Source organism: Papio anubis, chromosome 19, assembly GCF_008728515.1.
Source record: "Papio anubis isolate 15944 chromosome 19, Panubis1.0, whole genome shotgun sequence".
In the NCBI taxonomy this organism is placed as follows: Eukaryota; Metazoa; Chordata; class Mammalia; order Primates; family Cercopithecidae; genus Papio; species Papio anubis.
Genome location: NC_044994.1, coordinates 49,218,895 through 49,239,422, shown reverse-complemented (window position 1 = coordinate 49,239,422; position 20,528 = coordinate 49,218,895). Strand labels below are relative to the sequence as shown.

Below are 20,528 nucleotides of genomic sequence, written 5' to 3'. Positions count from 1 at the left end.
CAGACCTAATAGACATCTACAGAACTCTCCACCTCAAATCAACAGAATATACATTCTTCTCAGCACCACATCGCACTTATTCCAAAATTGACCACATAGTTGGAAGTAAAGCACTCCTCAGCAAATGTACAAGAACAGAAATTATAACAAACTGTCACTTAGACCACAGTGCAATCAAACTAGAACTCAGGATTAAGAAAATCACTCACAACCACTCAACTACATGGAAACTGAACAACCTGCTCCTGAATGACTACTGGGTACATAACGAAATGAAGGCAGAAATAAAGATGTTCTTTGAAACCAATGAGAACAAAGACACAACATGCCAGAATCTCTGGGACGCATTCAAAGCAGTATGTAGAGGGAAATTTATAGCACTAAATGCCCACAAGAGAAAGCAGGAAAGATCTAAAATTGACAACCTAACATCATAATTAAAAGAACTAGAGAAGCAAGAGCAAATACATTCAAAAGCTAGCAGAATGCAAGAAATAACTAAGATCAGAGCAGAACTGAAGGAGATAGAGACACAAAAAATCCTCCAAAAAAATCAATGAATCCAAGAGCTGGTTTTTGGAAAAGATCAACAAAACTGATAGACTGCTAGCAAGACTAATAAAGACGAAAAGAGAGAAGAATCAAATAGACGCAAAAAAAAGATCAAGGGGATATCACCACCGACTCCACAGAAATACAAACTACCATCATAGAATACTATAAACACCTCTACGCAAATAAACTAGAAAACCTAGAAAAAATGGATAAATTCCTGGACACATACACTCTCCCAAGACTAAACCAGGAAGAAGTTGAATCCCTGAATAGACCAATAACAGGCTCTGAAATTAAGGCAATAATTAATAGCCTACCAACCAAAAAAAGTCCAGGACCAGACGGATTCACAGCCGAATTCGGCTAGAGGTACAAGGAGGGGCTGGTACCATTCCTTCTGAAACTATTCCAATCAATAGAAAAAGAGGGAATCCTCCCTAACTCATTTTATGAGGCCAATATCATCCTAATACCAAAGCCTGACAGAGACACAACAAAAAAAGATAATTGCAGGCCAATATCCCTGATAAACATCGATGCAAAAATCCTCAATAAAATACTGGCAAACCGAATCCAGCAGCACATCAAAAAGCTTATCCACCATGACCAAGTGGGCTTCATCCCTGGGATGCAAGGCTGGTTCAACATACGCAAATCAATAAACGTAATCCAATATATAAACAGAACTAAAGACAAAAACCACATGATTATCTCAATAGATACAGAAAAGACCTTTGACAAAATTCAACAGCCCTTCATGCTAAAAACTCTCAATAAATTAGGTATTGATGGAACATATCTCAAAATAATAAGAGCTATTTATGAGAAACACACAGCCAATATCATACTGAATGGGCAAAAACTGGAAGCATTCCCTTTGAAAACTGGCACAAGACAGGGATGCCCTCTCTCACCACTCCTATTCGAAATAGTGTTGGAAGTGCTGGCCAGCGCAATCAGGCAGGAGAAAGAAATAAAGGGTATTCAATTAGGAAAAGAGGAGGTCACACTGTCCCTGTTTGCAGATGACATGATTGTATATTTAGAAAACCCCATTATCTCAGCTCAAAATCTCCTTAAGCCGATAAACAACTTCAGCAAAGTCTCAGGATAGAAAATCAATGTGCAAAAATCACAAGCATTCTTGTACACCAATAACAGACAGAGAACCAAATCATGAGTGAACTTTCATTCACAACTGCTTTAAAGAGAATAAAATACCTAGGAATCCAACTTATAAGGATGTGAAGGACCCTCTTCAAGGAGAACTACGTCCACTGCTCATAAATGAAATCAAAGAGGACATGTAAACAAATGGAAAGAACATTCCATGCTCATGGATTCCAAAGAATCATCATTGTGAAATGGCCATACTGCCCAAGGTAATTTATAGATTCAATGCCATCCCCATTAAATCCTACAATGACTTTCTACAGAACTGACAAAACTACTTTAAAGTCCATATGGAACCAAAGAGCCCATAGAAAGCCAAGAAAGAGAGACAATCCTAGCTGCAAGAGCAAAGCTGGATACCACGCTACCTGACTTCAAACTATACTACAAGGCTTACAGTAACCACAAAACAGCATGGTACTGGTACCAAAACAGAGATATAGACCAATGGAACAGAATAGATTCCTCAGAAATAATACTCACACATCTACAACCATCTGATCTTTGATAACCTGACAAACAAGAAATGGGGAAAGGATTCCTATTTAATAAATGGTGCTGGAAAAACTGGCTAGCTAAGTATAGAAAGCTGAAACTGGATCCCTTCCCTACCCCTTATACTCTAAAATTAATTCAAGATGGATTAGAGACTTAAATGTTAGGAATCTAAAACCATAAAACCCTAGAAGAAAACCTAGGTACCATTCAGGACATAGGTATGGGCAAGGGACTTCATGTCTAAACACCAAAAGCAGTGGAAACAAAAGCCAAAATTGACAAATGTATTCTAATTAAACTAAAGAGCTTCTGCACAGTAAAAGAAACTACCACCAGAGTGAACAGGCAACCTACAGAATGGGAAAAAAGTTTTGCACTCTACTCATCTGACAAAGCGCTAATATCCAGAATCTACAAAGAACTCAAACAAATTTACAAGAAAAAAACAAACAATCCCATCAAAAAGTGGGCAAAGGATATGAAAAGACACTTCTCAAAAGAAGACATTTATGCAGCCAACAGACACATGAAAAAATGCTCATCATCACTGGCCATCAGAGAAATGCAAATCAAAACCACAATGAGATATCATCTCACACTAGTTAGAAAAGACAGGAAACAGGTGCTGGAGAGGATGTGGAGAAATAGAAACACTTTTACACCGTTGGTAGGACTGTAAACTAGTTCAACTATTGTGGAAGACAGTGTGGCGATTCCTCAAGGATCTAGAACTAGAAATACCATTTGACCCAGCCATCCTATTACTGGGTATATACCCAAAGGATTATAAATCATGCTGCTATAAAGACACACGCTCACGTATGTTTATTGAGGCACTATTCACAATAGCAAAGACTTGGAACCAACCCAAACATCCATCAATGACAGACTGGATTAAGAAAATGTGGCACATATACACCAAGGAAAACTATGCAGCCATAAAAAAGAATGAGTTCAAGTCCTTTGTAGGGACATGGATACAGCTGGAAACCTTCATTCTCAGCAAACTATTGCAAGAACAGAAAACCAAACACTGCATGTTCTCACTCATAGGTGGGAACTGAACAATGAGAACATCTGGACATAGGAAGGGGAACATCACACACCAGGGCCTGTCATGGAGTGGGGAGAGGGGGGAGGAATAGCATTAGGAGATATACCTAATGTAAATGACGAGTTAATGGGTGGAGCACACCAACATGGCACATGTGTATATATGCAACAAACCTGCACGTTGTGCACATGTACCCTAGAACTTAAAGTATAATAAAAAATAAAAATAAATTTAAAAAAAATATATCAAATTGGATTACTCCAAAAAAAGAAAATGTAAAGTACAAAAAGAACAGAGGTTAACTATAAGGACAATATTACATAATATTGACTGAAGAAAACAATAATAATGTCTAGTGGAATTTAAAGTATATGTAAAGTTACAATGCATGGCAACTGAAATGTAAAAATAAGGGGGCAAATGGAATTGTAGTGTTCTAAGGCTCTAGCACTAGCAGAGAAATTCTAATAGGAATAATTTGTTTTAGAGTGTAGTAAGTCAAAGATGTACTTATAATCTCTAGGGCAAAAACTAAGAGAATACTAACAGAATCTATAGCTAACAAGTAAAAGAAGGGGAAAGTAAAATTTAATTATTGTTGGGAACAGGCCCCCCAAAATCTGGCCATAAAATCTCTGCAGCACTGTTCATGATGGCCTTAACACCCATGCTGGAAGGTTTTGGGTTTACCGGAATGAGGGCAAGGAACACCTGGCCCACCTAGGGCGGAAAACCGCTTTAAGGCACTCTTAAACCACAAACAGGCCGGGCGCGGTGGCTCAAGCCTGTAATCCCAGCACTTTGGGAGGCCGAGGCGGGTGGATCACGAGGTCAGGAGATCGAGACCATCCTGGCTAACATGGTGAAACCCCGTCTCTACTAAAAATACAAAAAACTAGCCGGGCGTGGTGGCGGGTGCCTGTAGTCCCAGCTACTCGGAGGCTGAGGCAGGAGAATGGCGTGAACCTGAGAGGCGGAGCTTGCAGTGAGCCGAGATTGCGCCACTGCACTCCAGCCTGGGTGACACAGCGCGAGACTCTGTCTCAAACAAACAAAAAAAAAAAAAAAAAAACCACAAACAATAGCATAAGGGATCTGTGCCTTAAGGACATGCTCCTGCTGCAGATAACTAGCCCAACCCATCCCTTTATTTCAGCCCATCCCTTCATTTCCCATAAGGGATACTTTTAGTTAATGTAATATTTATAGAAACAATGCTAATGACTGGCTTGCTGTTAATAAATATGTGGGTAAATCTCTGTTCAGGACTCTCAGCTCTGAAGGCTGTGAGACCCCTGATTTCCCACTTCACACCTCTATATTTCTGTGTGTGTTTCTTTAATTCCTCTAGTGCTGCTGGGTTAGGGTCTCCCCGACTGAGCTGGTCTCAGCAAAATACATTTGCTGAATCTGAAAGAGGCCAAGAAAAATAAAAATAAACAAACATAAAAACAGGTGAGTGAAATGGAACTCAAATGTTAAGATGGTAGATCTAAACACTATCAGATCAGTTTTCAGAGAAAAATAGAAATAGAGTAGCAGAGATTAGCAGTGGTCATAACAGTTAAGAGAAGAGCAAAGAGATAAAAGGTTTATAAAGAAGCAATTCAGAAAAAAATCCAGCAGTCTGGGAAACTTGGAAAGGAAGTAAATGTGGATAATATTTTTCCCACAGATAAATCTAGGACGCATTATTATGACCAATGTTTGCACTGAATTACCAAAAAAGAGTTAACATTCAATACATCTTAATTAAAAGATAGCAATCATAATGTTTCCTATTCAAAAAGTTAAACAAGACATTTTGCAAAAAAAAAAAAAAAAAGGATTTTATGCTATCTAAATGATCTGGACATTTCAGAGAATACACAAAGTCTATGTTTTAATACGCCAAATCATATAGGAGAAAAAAATTCCGATTGCTATTCTTAGCTTTTAAGTGCCAGGATTCAGAAAGCAATCAAAATTATGAGCACAATTATTATGATACCCAAACATTATTCTTTCAGAGTATCATATCTGTTATCATGTGAGAGACTGACATTAATTTTGTTTTGTTTTGTTGCTGTTGTTTGAGACAGGGTCTCGCTCTGTCACCCAGGCTATAGTGCTATGGCATGATCTCAGCTCAATGCAGCCTCAACCTCTTGGGCTCAAGCAATCTTCCCATCCCAGCCCCCAGAGCAGCTGGGACCACAGGTGTGTGCCACTAAACCTGGCTAAGACAGGGTTTCACCATTGCCCAGGCTGGTCTCCAACTCCTGAGTTCAAACAATCCGCCCACCTTGGCCTCCCAATGTGCTGGGATTACAGGCATGAACCACTGTGCCTGGCCAAGTTTTAAATACCTCTATATCATATAATCACCAAAGCTAATATAAGCATGTTAGAAGATCATGATCATTTTATTACTGGAATAATATTACTTCTAATATCTCTCCAAAATGGAAGGGGACAAAAGTTTCCTTTATTTGATGAGAAAATATATTTCCCCTCCTATAGTGACAGGCACTTACTTCTTTGTTTTCTTAAGACCGGACAGCTTAACTAAGGCTCCTTTATTTATTAGGTACTAGACAACAATTGGTGTAATTTAAAATTTTGTCCTAACAACAACTGAGGACAAACAAATCTTACATACTTATGAATATATAATAATTAATATACTTATATTATCAACATACTCATATTTTCTATTAAAATATTCATTAAAGTTTTGGGATAGAATGTTAAGCAAGTTTAATTGATTCTTCAAAGGTCACACATATCATAAGAATTCTTCTAAGGACAAAAACAGTTCACTAAACAAGGCCTGGTATCCTGTACACAACGTCATTTGGCTTGTCCTTGTCTGTACCTTACAGTGCCCTTTTCACAGTGAATCATGAAGTCAATTCAATCAGTACAAATGTTTTTAGAGTGACTTTTTCAAGCAAAAAACACAGACTATGTTCTTAGTAGGTTATATTTGACTTCTAAATTCCATTCTCTCGCCTCGTTACACAGAATACAAAGCTACTGACCTTTGCAAATATAGCCCATTCATTTTTTTCAGGCTTTTGACTAATTAGACAACATGAGAGAAACGTAAGGTAAAAGATAAATCATCCTGGTCATTTTTCCACTTCCTCAGCCTCATCATTTTCCCCTATAAATAAGGTGATTCTGATTGGCACAACAATGCCCAAGATGTAAAGCTGCAGAACAGAAAATTACACACAGTAGGATGAAGAAATGAATTTCATGGCAGTAATGGTTTTCTGCCTTCACTAATAAAATCCCTTTAGCCCAAGATCTCTCTACGAAGAACCATATATGTGGCAAATGCTTTACAAGAAAAACATGTCAGAAACATCACCTGATATGCTCAGACCATCTTCTTAACATATTCATGTATGCATTCGCCAAATATCATCATGTACAATCTATAAATGACTGGTTATCTATATTTTACAAATCTTCTCTAACTCCTAATCCAGAGAACTGCTTATGCTGCGTGGTGCTGGGATTAAAAAAAGAAAAAAGAGAAAAAAAAAGATGTCTCTACCTCCAAAGAATTATAACCATCTCTTCCTTCCTTTTAACAGAAATCACAGCCTACTTTCATTCTCTTCCACTGAAAATGATTTGGTACATTCATCTCCCTCTCTTTAATCATTACCAATTACAAGGAAACAATTTCTAGTAAGGGTAAACTCTCCAGCTCTGTTCTTAATACCATGTCCTCCTGCATCGGCCCACCCATTATCCTTCCACCAAAATAAATGCTCAGTGATCTCCTAAACAGAGTATAAACCCTGCTCTTAAATCCCTAGCCACTGAAGCTACTACCCTCCTCTTTTTCCATCAAAAGCTAATTTCTTCCACACTCTTTACCTCCACTTCTCATACTCAGCTCACTGTACCCTGATTTCTGACCAAACCAACTCTACCAAAACAGCTCTCTTAATCATCACCAATGGCTTTCCTAATTACTAAACCTACACACCCCAATTCTTTTTTTTTTTTTTGGTTGAGACGGAGTCTCGCTTTGTAGCCTAGGCTGGAGTGCAATGGCACAAACTCGGCTCACTGCAAGCTCCGCCTCGCAGGTTCATGCCATTCTCCTGCCTCAGCCTCCTGAGTAGCTGGGACTACAGGTGCCCGCCACCACAACCGGCTAATTTTTGTATTTTTAGTAGAGACAGGGTTTCACCGTGTTAGCCAGGATGGTCTCGATCTCCTGACCTCATGATCCGCCCACCTTGGCATCCCAAAGTGCTGGGATTACAGGTGTGAGCCACTGTGCCCAGCCACACACCCCAATTCTTAATGTTATTTCATTTCTCTGATAAACTGTAGACCTTTTACTTTTGTTTTCAACTGTATGTGTGATCTAGAATCTGCCTGTATGATTTCTCTTTCTCTGCTTCTCACTGGCTCATCTTCTTCCTGATATCTAAACAGGTATTCTGTCTTCAAATTTCTTCCATTTCCATACTCTGTCCCTCAATAATATCATATGAAGATGTGGCTTAAAAAGAATTTCTTAAAGGATAATTTTACAAACAGCTCTCAATTTCTATCCTGTAATTCTGTACCAAGATTTTGCAATGCATTACCAGTAGTCAAAATGTACTAAGTATAATTCATTCATTTTTCTCATTTGTTAATCCATTCAACAAATAGTCATACTTTAAAAAAGAGTCAATTGGCTAGGACTGGAATAATCAAGGATTGAAAAATAAAATTAAACGAGGGAAGCATACGTCTGATCACACAGACTCTCAGAGGCCACTGCAAGAAGTTTGAATTTTGTTTTAAAGATGACCGAAGGCCACTGGAGGTTACCTGCCCAAGGCCACCCACGGTCAGCAAGTTATAGAAACATAGAAACATAATTTGAACACAGACATGCCTGTCACCAGAACCCAGGCTCTTAACCACTCTTTTGAACTGCTTTTATAAAAATAAAGCAAAAGCCATTCCACCGGAGAACCATACTTACAATCTTGATATTAGCAATACTATCTTCTGATGTAGGGGTCGGCAAACTATGGCCTATGGGCCAAATCCAACTCACCACCTGCTTCCGAAAATAGTTTTATTGGAAAGCAGCCATGCTCATTTGTTCACATATTGCCTATGCCTGCTTTCACATCATAAAGCAAAGTTAAGTCACTGTGACAGAGACAGTGCACAAAGCCTAAAATATTTACTATCTAGCCCTTTATAGAGTTTGTCAATCCTTATTCCATCCAACTAAGGAACAGGAATAAAGGAGAGGATAAAGTTGAGATAAGTCGGCCGGGCGCGGTGGCTCACGCCTGCAATCCCTGCACTTTGGGAGGCCAAGGAAGGCGAATCACGAGGTCAGGAGATGGAGACCATCCTGGCTAACACGGAGAAACCCCGTCTCCACTAAAAATACAAAAAATTAGCCAGGCGCAGTGGCAGGCACCTGTAGTCCCAGCTACTCAGGAGGCTGAGGCAGGAGAATGGCATGAACCCGGGAGGCGGAGCTGCAGTGAGCCGAGATGGCGCCACTGCACTCCAGCCTGGGCGACAGAGCGAGACTCCATCTGAAAAAAAAATAAAAAAAATTTTAAAAAAAGTTGAGATAAGTCCAGGATGGGTTAGAACACTGATAATACAGATAGAGCAAGGAAGGAGAATGAGTTATATATCATTCAGCTTCACTCTACACAACTTCACTCACCAAAACCAAAGGAAGAATATGCAAAACTGAACAAAATTTCCTTTTGCAAAGGAAGAATGCAAGTTACTAATGAACCTCCACATCTAAAGGTTCTTGAACACAGACAGACTTGAGGCTGCAAAGCAGGGGTCTTAAGACAATCAGGTATGAGGGAATTGCAAAAGACAGGGCAAAAAAGCTAAAGAAATGGCTCTTTGCACCTTCTGTTCCACATCATCCAATTCAACACATAGTTATTGCACAGCAGCTGCTGCTAGATGTCATGGAAAAGCACAGAGATAAATAAGTCAAAAATCCCTGCTCTCCAAAAGACTGAATTTCAGTAGGGAGAATTAGGTAAGTATATAAGTTATCATAATATAAATAAAAAATTACATGTCATAAGAGAAATGAAAAGGGGTTCAAATATACACAATCTTGCAAAAGACTCATTGCACAATAATAAAGTATAACTTTACTGAATACCCTCTTGATCTTCTAGTGAGAAAAAAAATCACAGGATAGTACATTCTCCATCTTTGCAAAGTTTTGAATGTCCAGTATAATTAACACAATTAGCAAAATAAAATATCTGTTACTTCCATATAGCCCTGATTGCTAACACCGTTCTACCAAGACAAAAAGCAGGACACTTTCTATAGAGTATCCCAATACAGACTTCACTTTCCATTGAAAGACTCATGTAAAAAATTAGATCCAATATCCTAGAGTAAGTCCTGTGCCATTGAGAAGCTCTTAGTTGTTTGTTTTTTAACTGTGGGTGGGTTTATTTCTCCTGAGGTTAGAAAGCTATCCAGAGGACAGCTCTTTAAATATTCCCTTCAGAAGGAGCTTCTCAAACTCAACATGAGAAAATAGTTACAGAAATCCCTAATGGTACAGCCAACATACATTTTTCATAAAGTGATTATCCTCCTGCAGCCTCAGCTTCCTAAGCCTTTTTCCTCCCTTCTATAATTGTTTTCCTTGTAGGCCAGGCAACAATTACCACTGCTACAAGACTAAGGAGGTTCACAAGCAACATATTTTACAATACCTAAGTGTAGTGTCTCTGATATCTGGTGCTTTTATCACTAATTGCACTATAAAATACGCTATTAAAACAGGGACAAACAAGATTGTAAAAATCACATAATGGACCATGACCACTTACAAAAGCCATTCATAACTGTTACTGTACCACTCATTTTTCTTTAATTTTCAAGTTACATAATTATTTTTCCAAATTTTTACTTCTAGGGGATACCATCAAGAAAAAGAATATATCTAGGAGTTATACAACATGCACGCATGCTCTTAAACATATTGTTTTATAAATTTGCTCAAAATCAAATTACATATCATGTCAGAAAATGTGCTATGAACACTGAATTCCTAGAGACAGCTACGTGATTCCTTGGAAGTAATTACAGGTATGATCAATGCATTTAAGCTGTGATTTCTTCACAAACTTTCGGGTATGCTACTGAAACCACAGAAGAAAAATGTAGTTTCACAGTTCCAATTGTTGAAATATACAATACAACATAGCTGATAAAACATTTATATCTTGAGGGCAGAAAGAATGATCAAAGGGTGACATTACTGTGAATTACTGGAGGATGTGGGTCAATGGAATTACCTACAGTACTTCACGTGTCATCAGCATGCACAAACTCATGGTTAATTTTCAAGTCTGCAGATGAGCCTTTCAACCCCTTCACTATTTATTCACATGTCTAACCATTTAAAAACATGAAAATCAACAAGAGAGACTAAAATTAAAAGTATTTGTGCTATTCATTACTAACTGTAATGAATATTTAGATGGAACTAGAATTTTAAGTAGTGATTCAGATGAAATATTGAGATTGTCTCTAGGTTTCATTTATCCATTACTAAAGACAAACTAGTTCTAATTCTACCACATTACACAAATACCACAGACCAAACAGTGGCTAGCCTCTACAAAACTAAAGATAAGTAACCAATTCATGAATTGGGACTGGTTTTTTTAATAGGATAATCTTCTGTTAACTGAAGAAGTAACTTATACTTTGATTATTAAGTGTCAGTAAGGAAAGTGTGTTTGAGTTGGGTCTCAGAAAAATTTCAATACTTCTGCAACGCCATCATACTTATTCTGAAACAATTTCTTAAATCTTTACAATGGTTTAACCTTACTAAAATCAGAACCTAATTTTAATAAAATGATACATCACAATTACAGACATCTTAATTGTACCTAAATTATTTTTTTCCCTCCTTAGGACATTAGCTAGTGCTCAATCTTTCAATAGAAAGACTACCAAAAAGTGAGACAGATTATATACACTTGTTTGCCCTAATTTCAGAAACTAAAGTCACTTAATTCAGTTGGAAGGATTTTAAAATATTTGACTGGTAAGAATAATTTACTTTTTCAAATGCCAAGTACTTGAAAAACTCAAACTATGTTGGATAAACCTAAATGAAAATCAAAAGCTTATTTTTCAAGTGTCATCTCCCAAAAATTATTTCCTAAGATATGCCAAAGTCATGTTACCAAATGAAGTTAAATTGGGGTCTACACACTTCATGAGCCCACATACAAAACTTACCTTGTCAGATGCCTCAGAAGCCAAGAGGTTAGTTGCAAGGGTTTGGAGCTTATGATGGGCCATATTTTTAAGAGCAGCAAGACTACGTCTTGTCATAGCTTGTTTCAGGTTGACTGCTGGATGACTAAGTGAATCGACAGCGGCAGGAACAGCTTCATCACAAGCATTTAGAATTTCAACTGCTGTTATCCCCATCACACAACGATCCAATGCACCTGTGAGAAAAATATATTCATAAATATTTCATAATACTACAACATTTTCAATAGTTTGAGAAAAAAAGGGTATGAAATTTTTTTATGTAGAAATATGTTTTATCAACGCCTCCTGGAAATATTTTTTTGTACTTCCTTCCTCTAACGATCTTCCATGTAGTACCTACCACCTCAATGAATTCCTCCCCATAAAGTCCCTGATGCAGCTTCCCAATAAAGTCAAGTTCAGAGCTAAGATTCCAACAACCTTCTCCAGGCTTTTCTACTCTTTCTACCTCCCAGATGGTTTTCTTGGCTACTTCTGTCCCATCACACCAGTATGAATACTAAAATCTATGACTTGACCTTCCTCTAAATTGTATATCAATCTTAAAATCTTACTAAAATTTGCTTTTTTCCTCCTTGAATAATTGCTGAAGCTTCTCTAAGAAACTTCCACAAAACAGAAAAAATATTATAATTTCTCCATTCTGTCTGCAAATTCTTGACTCTTACTCTCACCACCCAGTCAAATATTTCTTCATATGTTTGTGGAAATTACCACTACTTCTATTTACAACTACTGTATTTATTTATTTATTTATTTATTTATTTTTGAAATGGAGTCTTGCTCTGTCACCCAGGCTGGAGCGCAATGGCACGATCTCGGCTCACTGCAAGCTCCGCCTCCTGGGTTCACACCATTCTCCTGCCTCAGCCTCCCCAGTAGCTGGGACAACAGGCGCCCAACACCACGCCCGGCTAATTTTATGTATTTTTAGTAGAGATGGGGTTTCACCGTGTTTGCCAGGATGGTCTCGATTTCCTGACCTCGTGATCCTCCCACCTCGGCCTCCCAAAGTGCTGGAATTACACGCATAAGCCACCATGCCCGGCCTACAACTACTTTAAAGCTTCCTCATTTGGCCATCCTTTCCATTTATCTCCATCTATGCATTTCTTGTCTAAGTCAGAGCACAAATTTCCTCCAATGCAAGCTTCACCACCTCCTTCACCCACCTTTCAAGCTCTTTATGTTACATTTTCAATGAGTTATTCCCTGGCCCTCTTATCAAATTCTCCCTTTTCTGCTTCATTTTCTCCACAACATGAACACCAGAGAACATACGATATGTTTAAAGTTTTTGGTTTTTTTGACCTGCCTCTCTCCACCCAGAATGTAAACTACACAAGAGCTAGAGAGTTTCAGATGTTTTGTTCACTGTCGTATCCCTGGTACATTGAACAGTGCCTGGCACATTAGAGGCACTAAGTAACTATTTGTTGATTAAATGGAGATAGAGTTACAGCCTCAAAATACAGAGTTGTAACAAATCTATGAGAAAAAAATAAGCCAACAAAATACTGTTTAAAGAATACGAACAATCGAGAAAAGAAATACAGATAGGTAGTAATCATACAAAAAGATGTCAACCTCACTAATAATCAAAGAAATCAAATTGAAGCAATAATGAAATACTATTTATCTCTTACCTTACAGATATTCAGCATTCTCAAGTGTGTAAGAAAACTGGTAATATATTTTTAGTACAAATAAAAATTAGTAATTTTTTAACAAATTCTATTACATTTAAAACTCACATTTCCTTTAACACCGGAATTCCTCTTCTAAGATTATGCTAAATAATGATACCATATCCAAACATATATGTGTGTGGTTGGGTTATAATTGTCTTAATCATAATAGAAAAATTTTTTGGAAACCTAAATATCTATCATTAGTAGACTGGGTCAATAATTTATGATGTATCCACTAAAAGGAGTACTGTGAAGTAACAAACACAATGTTTAAAAGGAAGCTCAGCTATATATATTAACATAGAATAAAAGCCACAACATATTGTTAAATGAAAATAACAAGTTAGAGAACAGTATTCATAGTCTAAAGTGGGGGAAGGGATATTACAGTCACAGAAAAATACTCTTAATAGATGTATACTACATGGTTAACAGGGTATATTTACATGGCTGAATTAGTATAGAACTTCATATTCTTGTACATGAAGATTTGTAAGATATCAATTTTTTACAAATATATATCATGTTTTTAAATATTGTGGGAAAAGATTATTTTAAGTAAATTAAAGTTAATTTGATTTTGAAAATAATATGATATTCTTTCAGATATCTTAAAGTTTCACAGGAATAAATTTAGAATTTACTGCTCTAGCTCTTAATTCTCTATTAGATGTGGTTTGTAGTTATAATTGAAAGGCTTAAGTGACTTTCCCTTATTGATATCCAAAATAAAATCATTAATCAACAAATAAGTGAGAATATACTACCTGCAAAAACACCAAGTAACTAATTTACTCTCTGGTGTCAAAAGTTTATACTTCCTCTCCTCTTCTGAACAACTGAGCCCCAAGTTAGTAAACAGACCTGAGCAAAGGTAGGAGTCCATGTCAGATAAGGGGCATGGTGGTGAAAAGCAGGCCTGCAGCAGCCCAGGGCAGTATGTCAGAGGCTGAGAGGGTGCAGAGGGAAGCTAAACAAGAGGGAGGTGGTGGCAGCAGTTTGGCACAGAGTTCAGCCCCAGAAGCATGTGCATCAAGAGACACTGTTGGAACCTGAGTGGAGAGAGGAGGGAGTTCACACAGTGAGGCAGCCCAGTACAGATCCCAAAGGTGGGTCTAAGAAATCAACACATGAAAGCAACCTGGCACAGAAAGTTGAAGTCTAAGAAGTATGAGAAGAGCATCCACATGGTGAGGGGGAATGGTATGGGACCCAAAGAGTGAAGAGGGTATCTATGCAGGTAGGCAGCTTTGCACAGGGTGCTGGATCCCAAAAGGGGAGAAAGGATGTCCATGCTGGGAAGAGAGGACGTCAGTCACAGGGTATCAGCCAGGATGGATAAAAAAGCACAACCACATGACGAGGCAACATCATCTACTTGTGCTGTACAGCAAGACAATGCTGAAAGAAAAAAAATATCCAGTGTGAAGGGACTGCCACAGACCAAATCCAAGACATCACATACGAGTTTAGGAAAGTAATCTATTGTATAAAACAGAGATCGAACTGAAAATAAATGAGTAACTTAAATGTTTGATAAAGAAAATCTATTTACATGGTTTCAAAGTATCTCTTCACAAAATGCTTACTAATTACAAAAAGAAAAAAAAAATAATTTTCCAGTGAAGAAGTCAAAAAAACACCTTAAGTGACCTAAGTAAACACTAGTGATGAAACAAATTTAAATCATATGCCAACTGATAAGATGTAATGAGAAAAATGTCAGTGATTTTTTTGCCAAAGATACATATTCTGAAAATAACCATGAGAAAACATCAGATAAACAGAAATTGGGAAATATTTTATAAAACGACTGGCCAGAAATATTTAAAACTTTCAGTCTTTAAGGTGAAGGAAGAACTAAGGGACTATTTTAAATTGAAAGGGGGATAGAACTAACCATGCATAATTCTAATCTGGATCTTTTCGCAGTAAAAGACTGTAGTGGAACAACTGGAAAAGTTGGAATAAAGTCTGAAGATTAAATAGTTGTAACACAACAATGGTAATCAACTTCCTGGGGCGGGAGGGACCCATTGAGTGAGGGTCAAAACATTTGCACATAAGAAGATAATCAACAACACAAGCCAAAAAGAATAATAAAGAGGCCGATATGGTTTTGCCCTGTGTCCCCACCTAAATCTCACCTTGAATTGTAATAATCCCCATGTGTCAAGGGCAGGATAAGGTGGAGATAACTGAATCATGGAGACAGTTTCCTCTATGCTATTCTCCTGATAGTCAGTGAGTTCTCACAAGATCTGATGATTTTTTAAGGGGCTTCCCTCTTTGCTCAGCACTCATTCTCCCTCCTGCCGCCCTGTGAAGAAGTGCCTTCCACCATGATTGTAAGCTTCCTGAGGCCTCCCCAACCATGTGGAACTGTGCGTCAGTTAAACCTCTTTTCTTTATAAATTAGCCAGTCTCAGGTATTTATTCATAGTAGCATGAGAATGGACTAATAGAGGTTCAAAAGATAGAAAAAAAATCCATTCCCAACTAAACCTGTTTTTAAAAACATTAGGGAAAGAGTGGACTCTGCCTGAATATTTAAAGATTTTGAAAATTCAAATTAGCAGAAAAGACTTCTGCTTCCAGCCAAGACGGAGTAATAGGAACTGAATTTACCCTTTTACGTAAAATAATTGGGAAAAAATAGATACAAGATTTGAAACAATGCTTTTTCAGACAATCCATAATTGACAAATGTCCATTGTCTGAACATTGATTGACTAACATCCATTGTCTGAATAGCCTAACAGATTCCTTAGCTGAGACTACAGGCAGATAGAGTTTGCAACAGAATACCAGGGTGAAGAAAGCTCCAGAGAAACCTGCAGAAGGTCCTCCTTACATATTTGGCAGAGTGCTGATTACTGTGTGACTGTGAAGAAACTAACTACTCAAGGCCAGGGAAAGAACCACTTCAAAGGATTAGAGGGTGCAGTACCCAGGACTCAGACAGAATTGTGAAGAGTGCCTACTCACCAGCCAGACTGGAAACCTCACAATTCATGAGCCACTGGGTACAGTTCTCAGGAAGGTCTTCCCTTTGCAGTGGATAACAATTAGCTCCACATTTAACCCTGCTCCAGCCCTACCTAACAAGGCAAAACCCAAAAGGATCAAACTGTTTCTCAGTAATTTAACTGTGTCCCACAACAAAGTTCAAAACATTTGCAGAAATAAAAAAATATCCAATACCCAACAAAATAAAGTTCACAATATCTGGTATCTAACAAAAAATTACCAGGCATGGCCAGGCGCGGTAGATCATGCCTGTAATCCCTGCACTTTGGGAAGCTAAGACAGGTGGATCACCTGAGGTCAGGAGTTCAAGACCAACCTGGCCAACATGATGAAACCCCCATCTCTACTAGAAATACAAAAAATTAACTGAGCATGGTAGTGTCTGTAATCCCAGCTTCTCAGGAGGCCTGAGGCAGGAGAATCACTTGAACCTGGGAGGCGGAGATTGCAGTGAACTGAGATCGGACCATTGCACTCCAGCCTGGGCAATAAGAGTGAAACTCTGTCCCAAAAAAAAAAAAAAAAAAAAAAAAATTACCAGGCATGTCAAAAAAAAGATCAATACTGAGTGGGAAAAAAAAAAAAATCAAACCAAGAAAACAAACCCAGAACTGACAAAGATATGAAAATTAGAAGACAAAGGCATTAAGGTATTATAATTATATTCCAGATGTTCAAAAGGTTTGCAAAGAGACATAGAAGATATCAAAAGACCAAAATCTAGCTTTTAGAAATGTAAACTACAATGTTCGGGATGAAAAATACACTAGATAGGAATAATTAGATTAGACATTATAGAAGAAAATATCAGTAAACTTGAAGGCATAGTAATAGAAATTATATAAAATGAAACAAAAAAATAATTTTTAAAAATGAAACTACCATCACAGTGAGCTGAGGAACAACTTCAAATGGCTTAAAAGACATATAATTGGAGTCTCCAAAGAAAAGAAAAGAAAATGGAGGGGAGAAAATGTATTTGAATAAATTATGGCCAAAAGTTTTCCAAATTTGATAAAATCTATACAGCCATGATCTAATAAGTATAACAAACCCCAAGAACAAGAAATATAAAGAAAACCGCAATCAAATTGCTCAAAACCAGTAATTAAGGAAAAATTTTAAAAGCAGCCAGAGAAAAGAAATGTTACATATAGAAGAAACATAAGGATGACAGCAGATTTCTCGCTGGAAATAATGCAACCCAGAAGACAGCTGGAGTACAGGAAGCAAAAGACAAAAACCTGTTGATCTAGAATTCTATATCTAGAGAAAATAGCCTTTAAAAATGAAGATAAAATAGAGTTTTTTCAAATACGCAAAAGCTGAAAGAATTCATCACCTGCAGACCGATACTAAAATAAAAATTAAATTTTAGACAAAAGAAAAATGACTCCAGGCAAAAATCTGCATCTTTACACAAGGCAATAAAGAGCAATGGAAATGGTGACTACACAGGTAAATATGCAAGACTGCATTCTTATTATTCAAATTTCCTGAAAATGTCATAGATATTTTTGTTTGTTTTAAACAAACAAAAAAAATGGAAGGAAAAAAGCAATGTTCCAAGTGAGTGAAAATCATGAAAACAGTATGGATGATACTAGCAACAAGAATTGGGAGTGACCCAATTATTATTGACTAGAGAAACTGGTTTGTGTAAAAGAACAGCAAGAGGTAAAGACAGAAAGGTAGGAAGGTGCCACACTATGGAAGACCTTGTCCTGAAGGCTTTATGAACTAATATTGTCTATGCTTTATTCATTAAGACATTCATATGAAGCAAGTGTTGTCAGTGTTTTCTTTCCTAGGATTAATTTCCCAGCAGAGTACAGGATGAATTAGAAGGTAGAAAGAGTAGGCAGGGTACCCAATAAAGATAGCCTAGGTATGGAAAAATATGCCCATAAATTAATGGTACACTTTCAAGAATAAAAAAGTAGGTGAGGGAGACCTAATGGGAAAGACTTAGTGATTAATTGCATGGAGGGGTTGTGAGAGGAGGGAGTAGTAAGCACAGTCATATCTCCACTCTAAACCTCTTCCTTCAAAAAGGGAAGCAACGAAAATGGTAACTACATAGGTAGGTAAATATGTAAGATTTCATAGAGTCAATCATTAAAAGAGAAAAAAGAAACTCTCTGATTATACTTGGTCTTACCAAGGTTTTAGTCAATTACCTCTTTTTCTTAACCCATTCATTTTCTGTGTCTTCCCCTGTCCTATTGCATGTTTTGTAATAGAATGAAAAGCAAAAATGTACAAAAAGCTGATGATGTAATGGCAATATATAATGAAATACAAATGTAAGATCTAATTTCCACTGTATTAAATACTACTGGCAAAGGGTAAAATACATGAGGAAAACACATGCTACTAAAACCCTCCACTAATAACAAAAGGCTGAACTTCAACACTACCTCCTGATTCTCTTCAGCAATTTTAGTAACAAGAGAAAAACATCAATTTAAATGCATCAAAATAAAAGCATGAAAAACGTTTTCAAAACTTAGTCTTAAGGAAGAATAACAGTCACTAAGACTTTACTTATATGACAATCTGAGTCCCTAAAACACAGGCTTTTTGTTAGCCATGCTTTATGTGTTTTTCAAAAGACATACAAACATACATTAATTCATAATGCCCTACTAGATTTCATTAGGTACTTAAGTTCAAAAAGGAGACTCAAATGCATATTTCATGAAGTACACGCAAAAACAGAAATATTAGAAAACATGGAGAGCAGAACATAAAAAGAAACGTCACATAACAAATAAATTCACAAGTCCTCATACACTAATTCCTGATATTTGTCAAGCATTAATGGCATTTGCATTTGTACAAGAACATCTAATAATTATACATAAGGAATAGAAATACGATGTGGGAATCACTTTTGTTGTGTAGCAAGAATGATAAAAAGAAGCAGATGAGAATGTGGTTTAGGCTTAGTAATGGCTAGATAAGAAGAACATTTTGTAACATCAGTCATTACTTTCAGCATGCCTGTTTCCCAAAGAAACAGGATTCTGACCTTGTCAATGGCACTGCATACTTACTGGGAATATCAAACGGGAAAAATGAGGCAGTTGATCCCAGAAGCACATAAGCAGCTCCACAGAAGCCACCTAGGTCAGTGGCCCACCTTAAGTTCATAAGAGGGAAGCAAGAGATTCATCTGGCTCAATCTTGTTGCTAGTGTTTGGGTAGTTTTTTAACTATTTAGAGATGTAAAAGAATAATTTCCATGGCCATTACATCACTATTACATTGCTATTGCATATAAGAAAATGTCACAATAAAAGAACAAAAGGTTCTAGAACTCCAGCTCTCTACATTTTGTATTACTAGCTTTGGCTGCATTTCACAAGGAAATATGAACTGAAAACACAAAGCACTCATTTGAAGGAAAAAAAATGTGTAAACATGCTGCATAAACATATAAAGGAAAGACACTTCAAGTGTTTTAAGTTAGAAACATCAGTATAACTCAAAACAATAACTAGAAAATTGCCCAGTATGCAAAACAGGGTTAACATGGTATGGCTGCATTTGTAAAAATACATTCCCAAAACACTAACAAGAGGGATCAAGTATCTCCTCAGAGTTTAAATACATTTCATACATCAAACTCTGGCTGAATCTGATTTTCCTAGCTTCATTTTTTATTTATTTAATAAATAAATAAATTTAATAAATAAATAATGTCAATACCTCCAGGATGTACCTTACTGACTCCCCAGGGAACTTTATATCACTAGCTACAGCATGAACAGCAAGGAGGAAAAAAACAAGGTATGCCTCCTGTTATGGTTTAAATCCAAAATAAATTCAGCTTCTCTATAGCATTTATCTTGAATGTCATATTGACTGATTGTTTACCCAAATCTTCAGCATGTAATTTCAATATTACATGCTGTATTTTATCTAAATTGGGCTTAATTATACTAAACTGATTATAACAATAACCTCTTCCAGTACCCCCACAGTTAGGGCCTATTTGTCATTTCCTTCTAGAAAAATTACTAGAACAGTAACTTTGTCTATCAGTAAGGCCTCATTTGTAAATAATTTCGTTTTATATTCTTCACAAAGATATTTAGAGTATCTGAAATATTCAAGTATTATATATTTAAGCATCAGAAAAGTTCAGAAAAATGATACTCTCTTAATATTTAATTTGAACAAGTCCTAGACAAGTTTACTAT

At 36.9% G+C, this 20,528-nt stretch overlaps 1 protein-coding gene across 5 annotated transcripts in view; it reads right to left on the bottom strand.

Annotated features, from left to right (window-relative positions):
- Positions 1-20,528, bottom strand: part of WDR7 (WD repeat domain 7) — a 405,254-nt gene that overhangs the window by 299,863 nt on the left and 84,863 nt on the right. For all 5 annotated transcript variants that reach the window (XM_009192785.4, XM_009192787.4, XM_003914404.3 and 2 more), the window contains exon 14: positions 11,558-11,772. In XM_009192785.4, the coding sequence (XP_009191049.1) occupies positions 11,558-11,772 (215 nt within the window). The remainder of the gene's footprint in view (positions 1-11,557; positions 11,773-20,528) is intronic.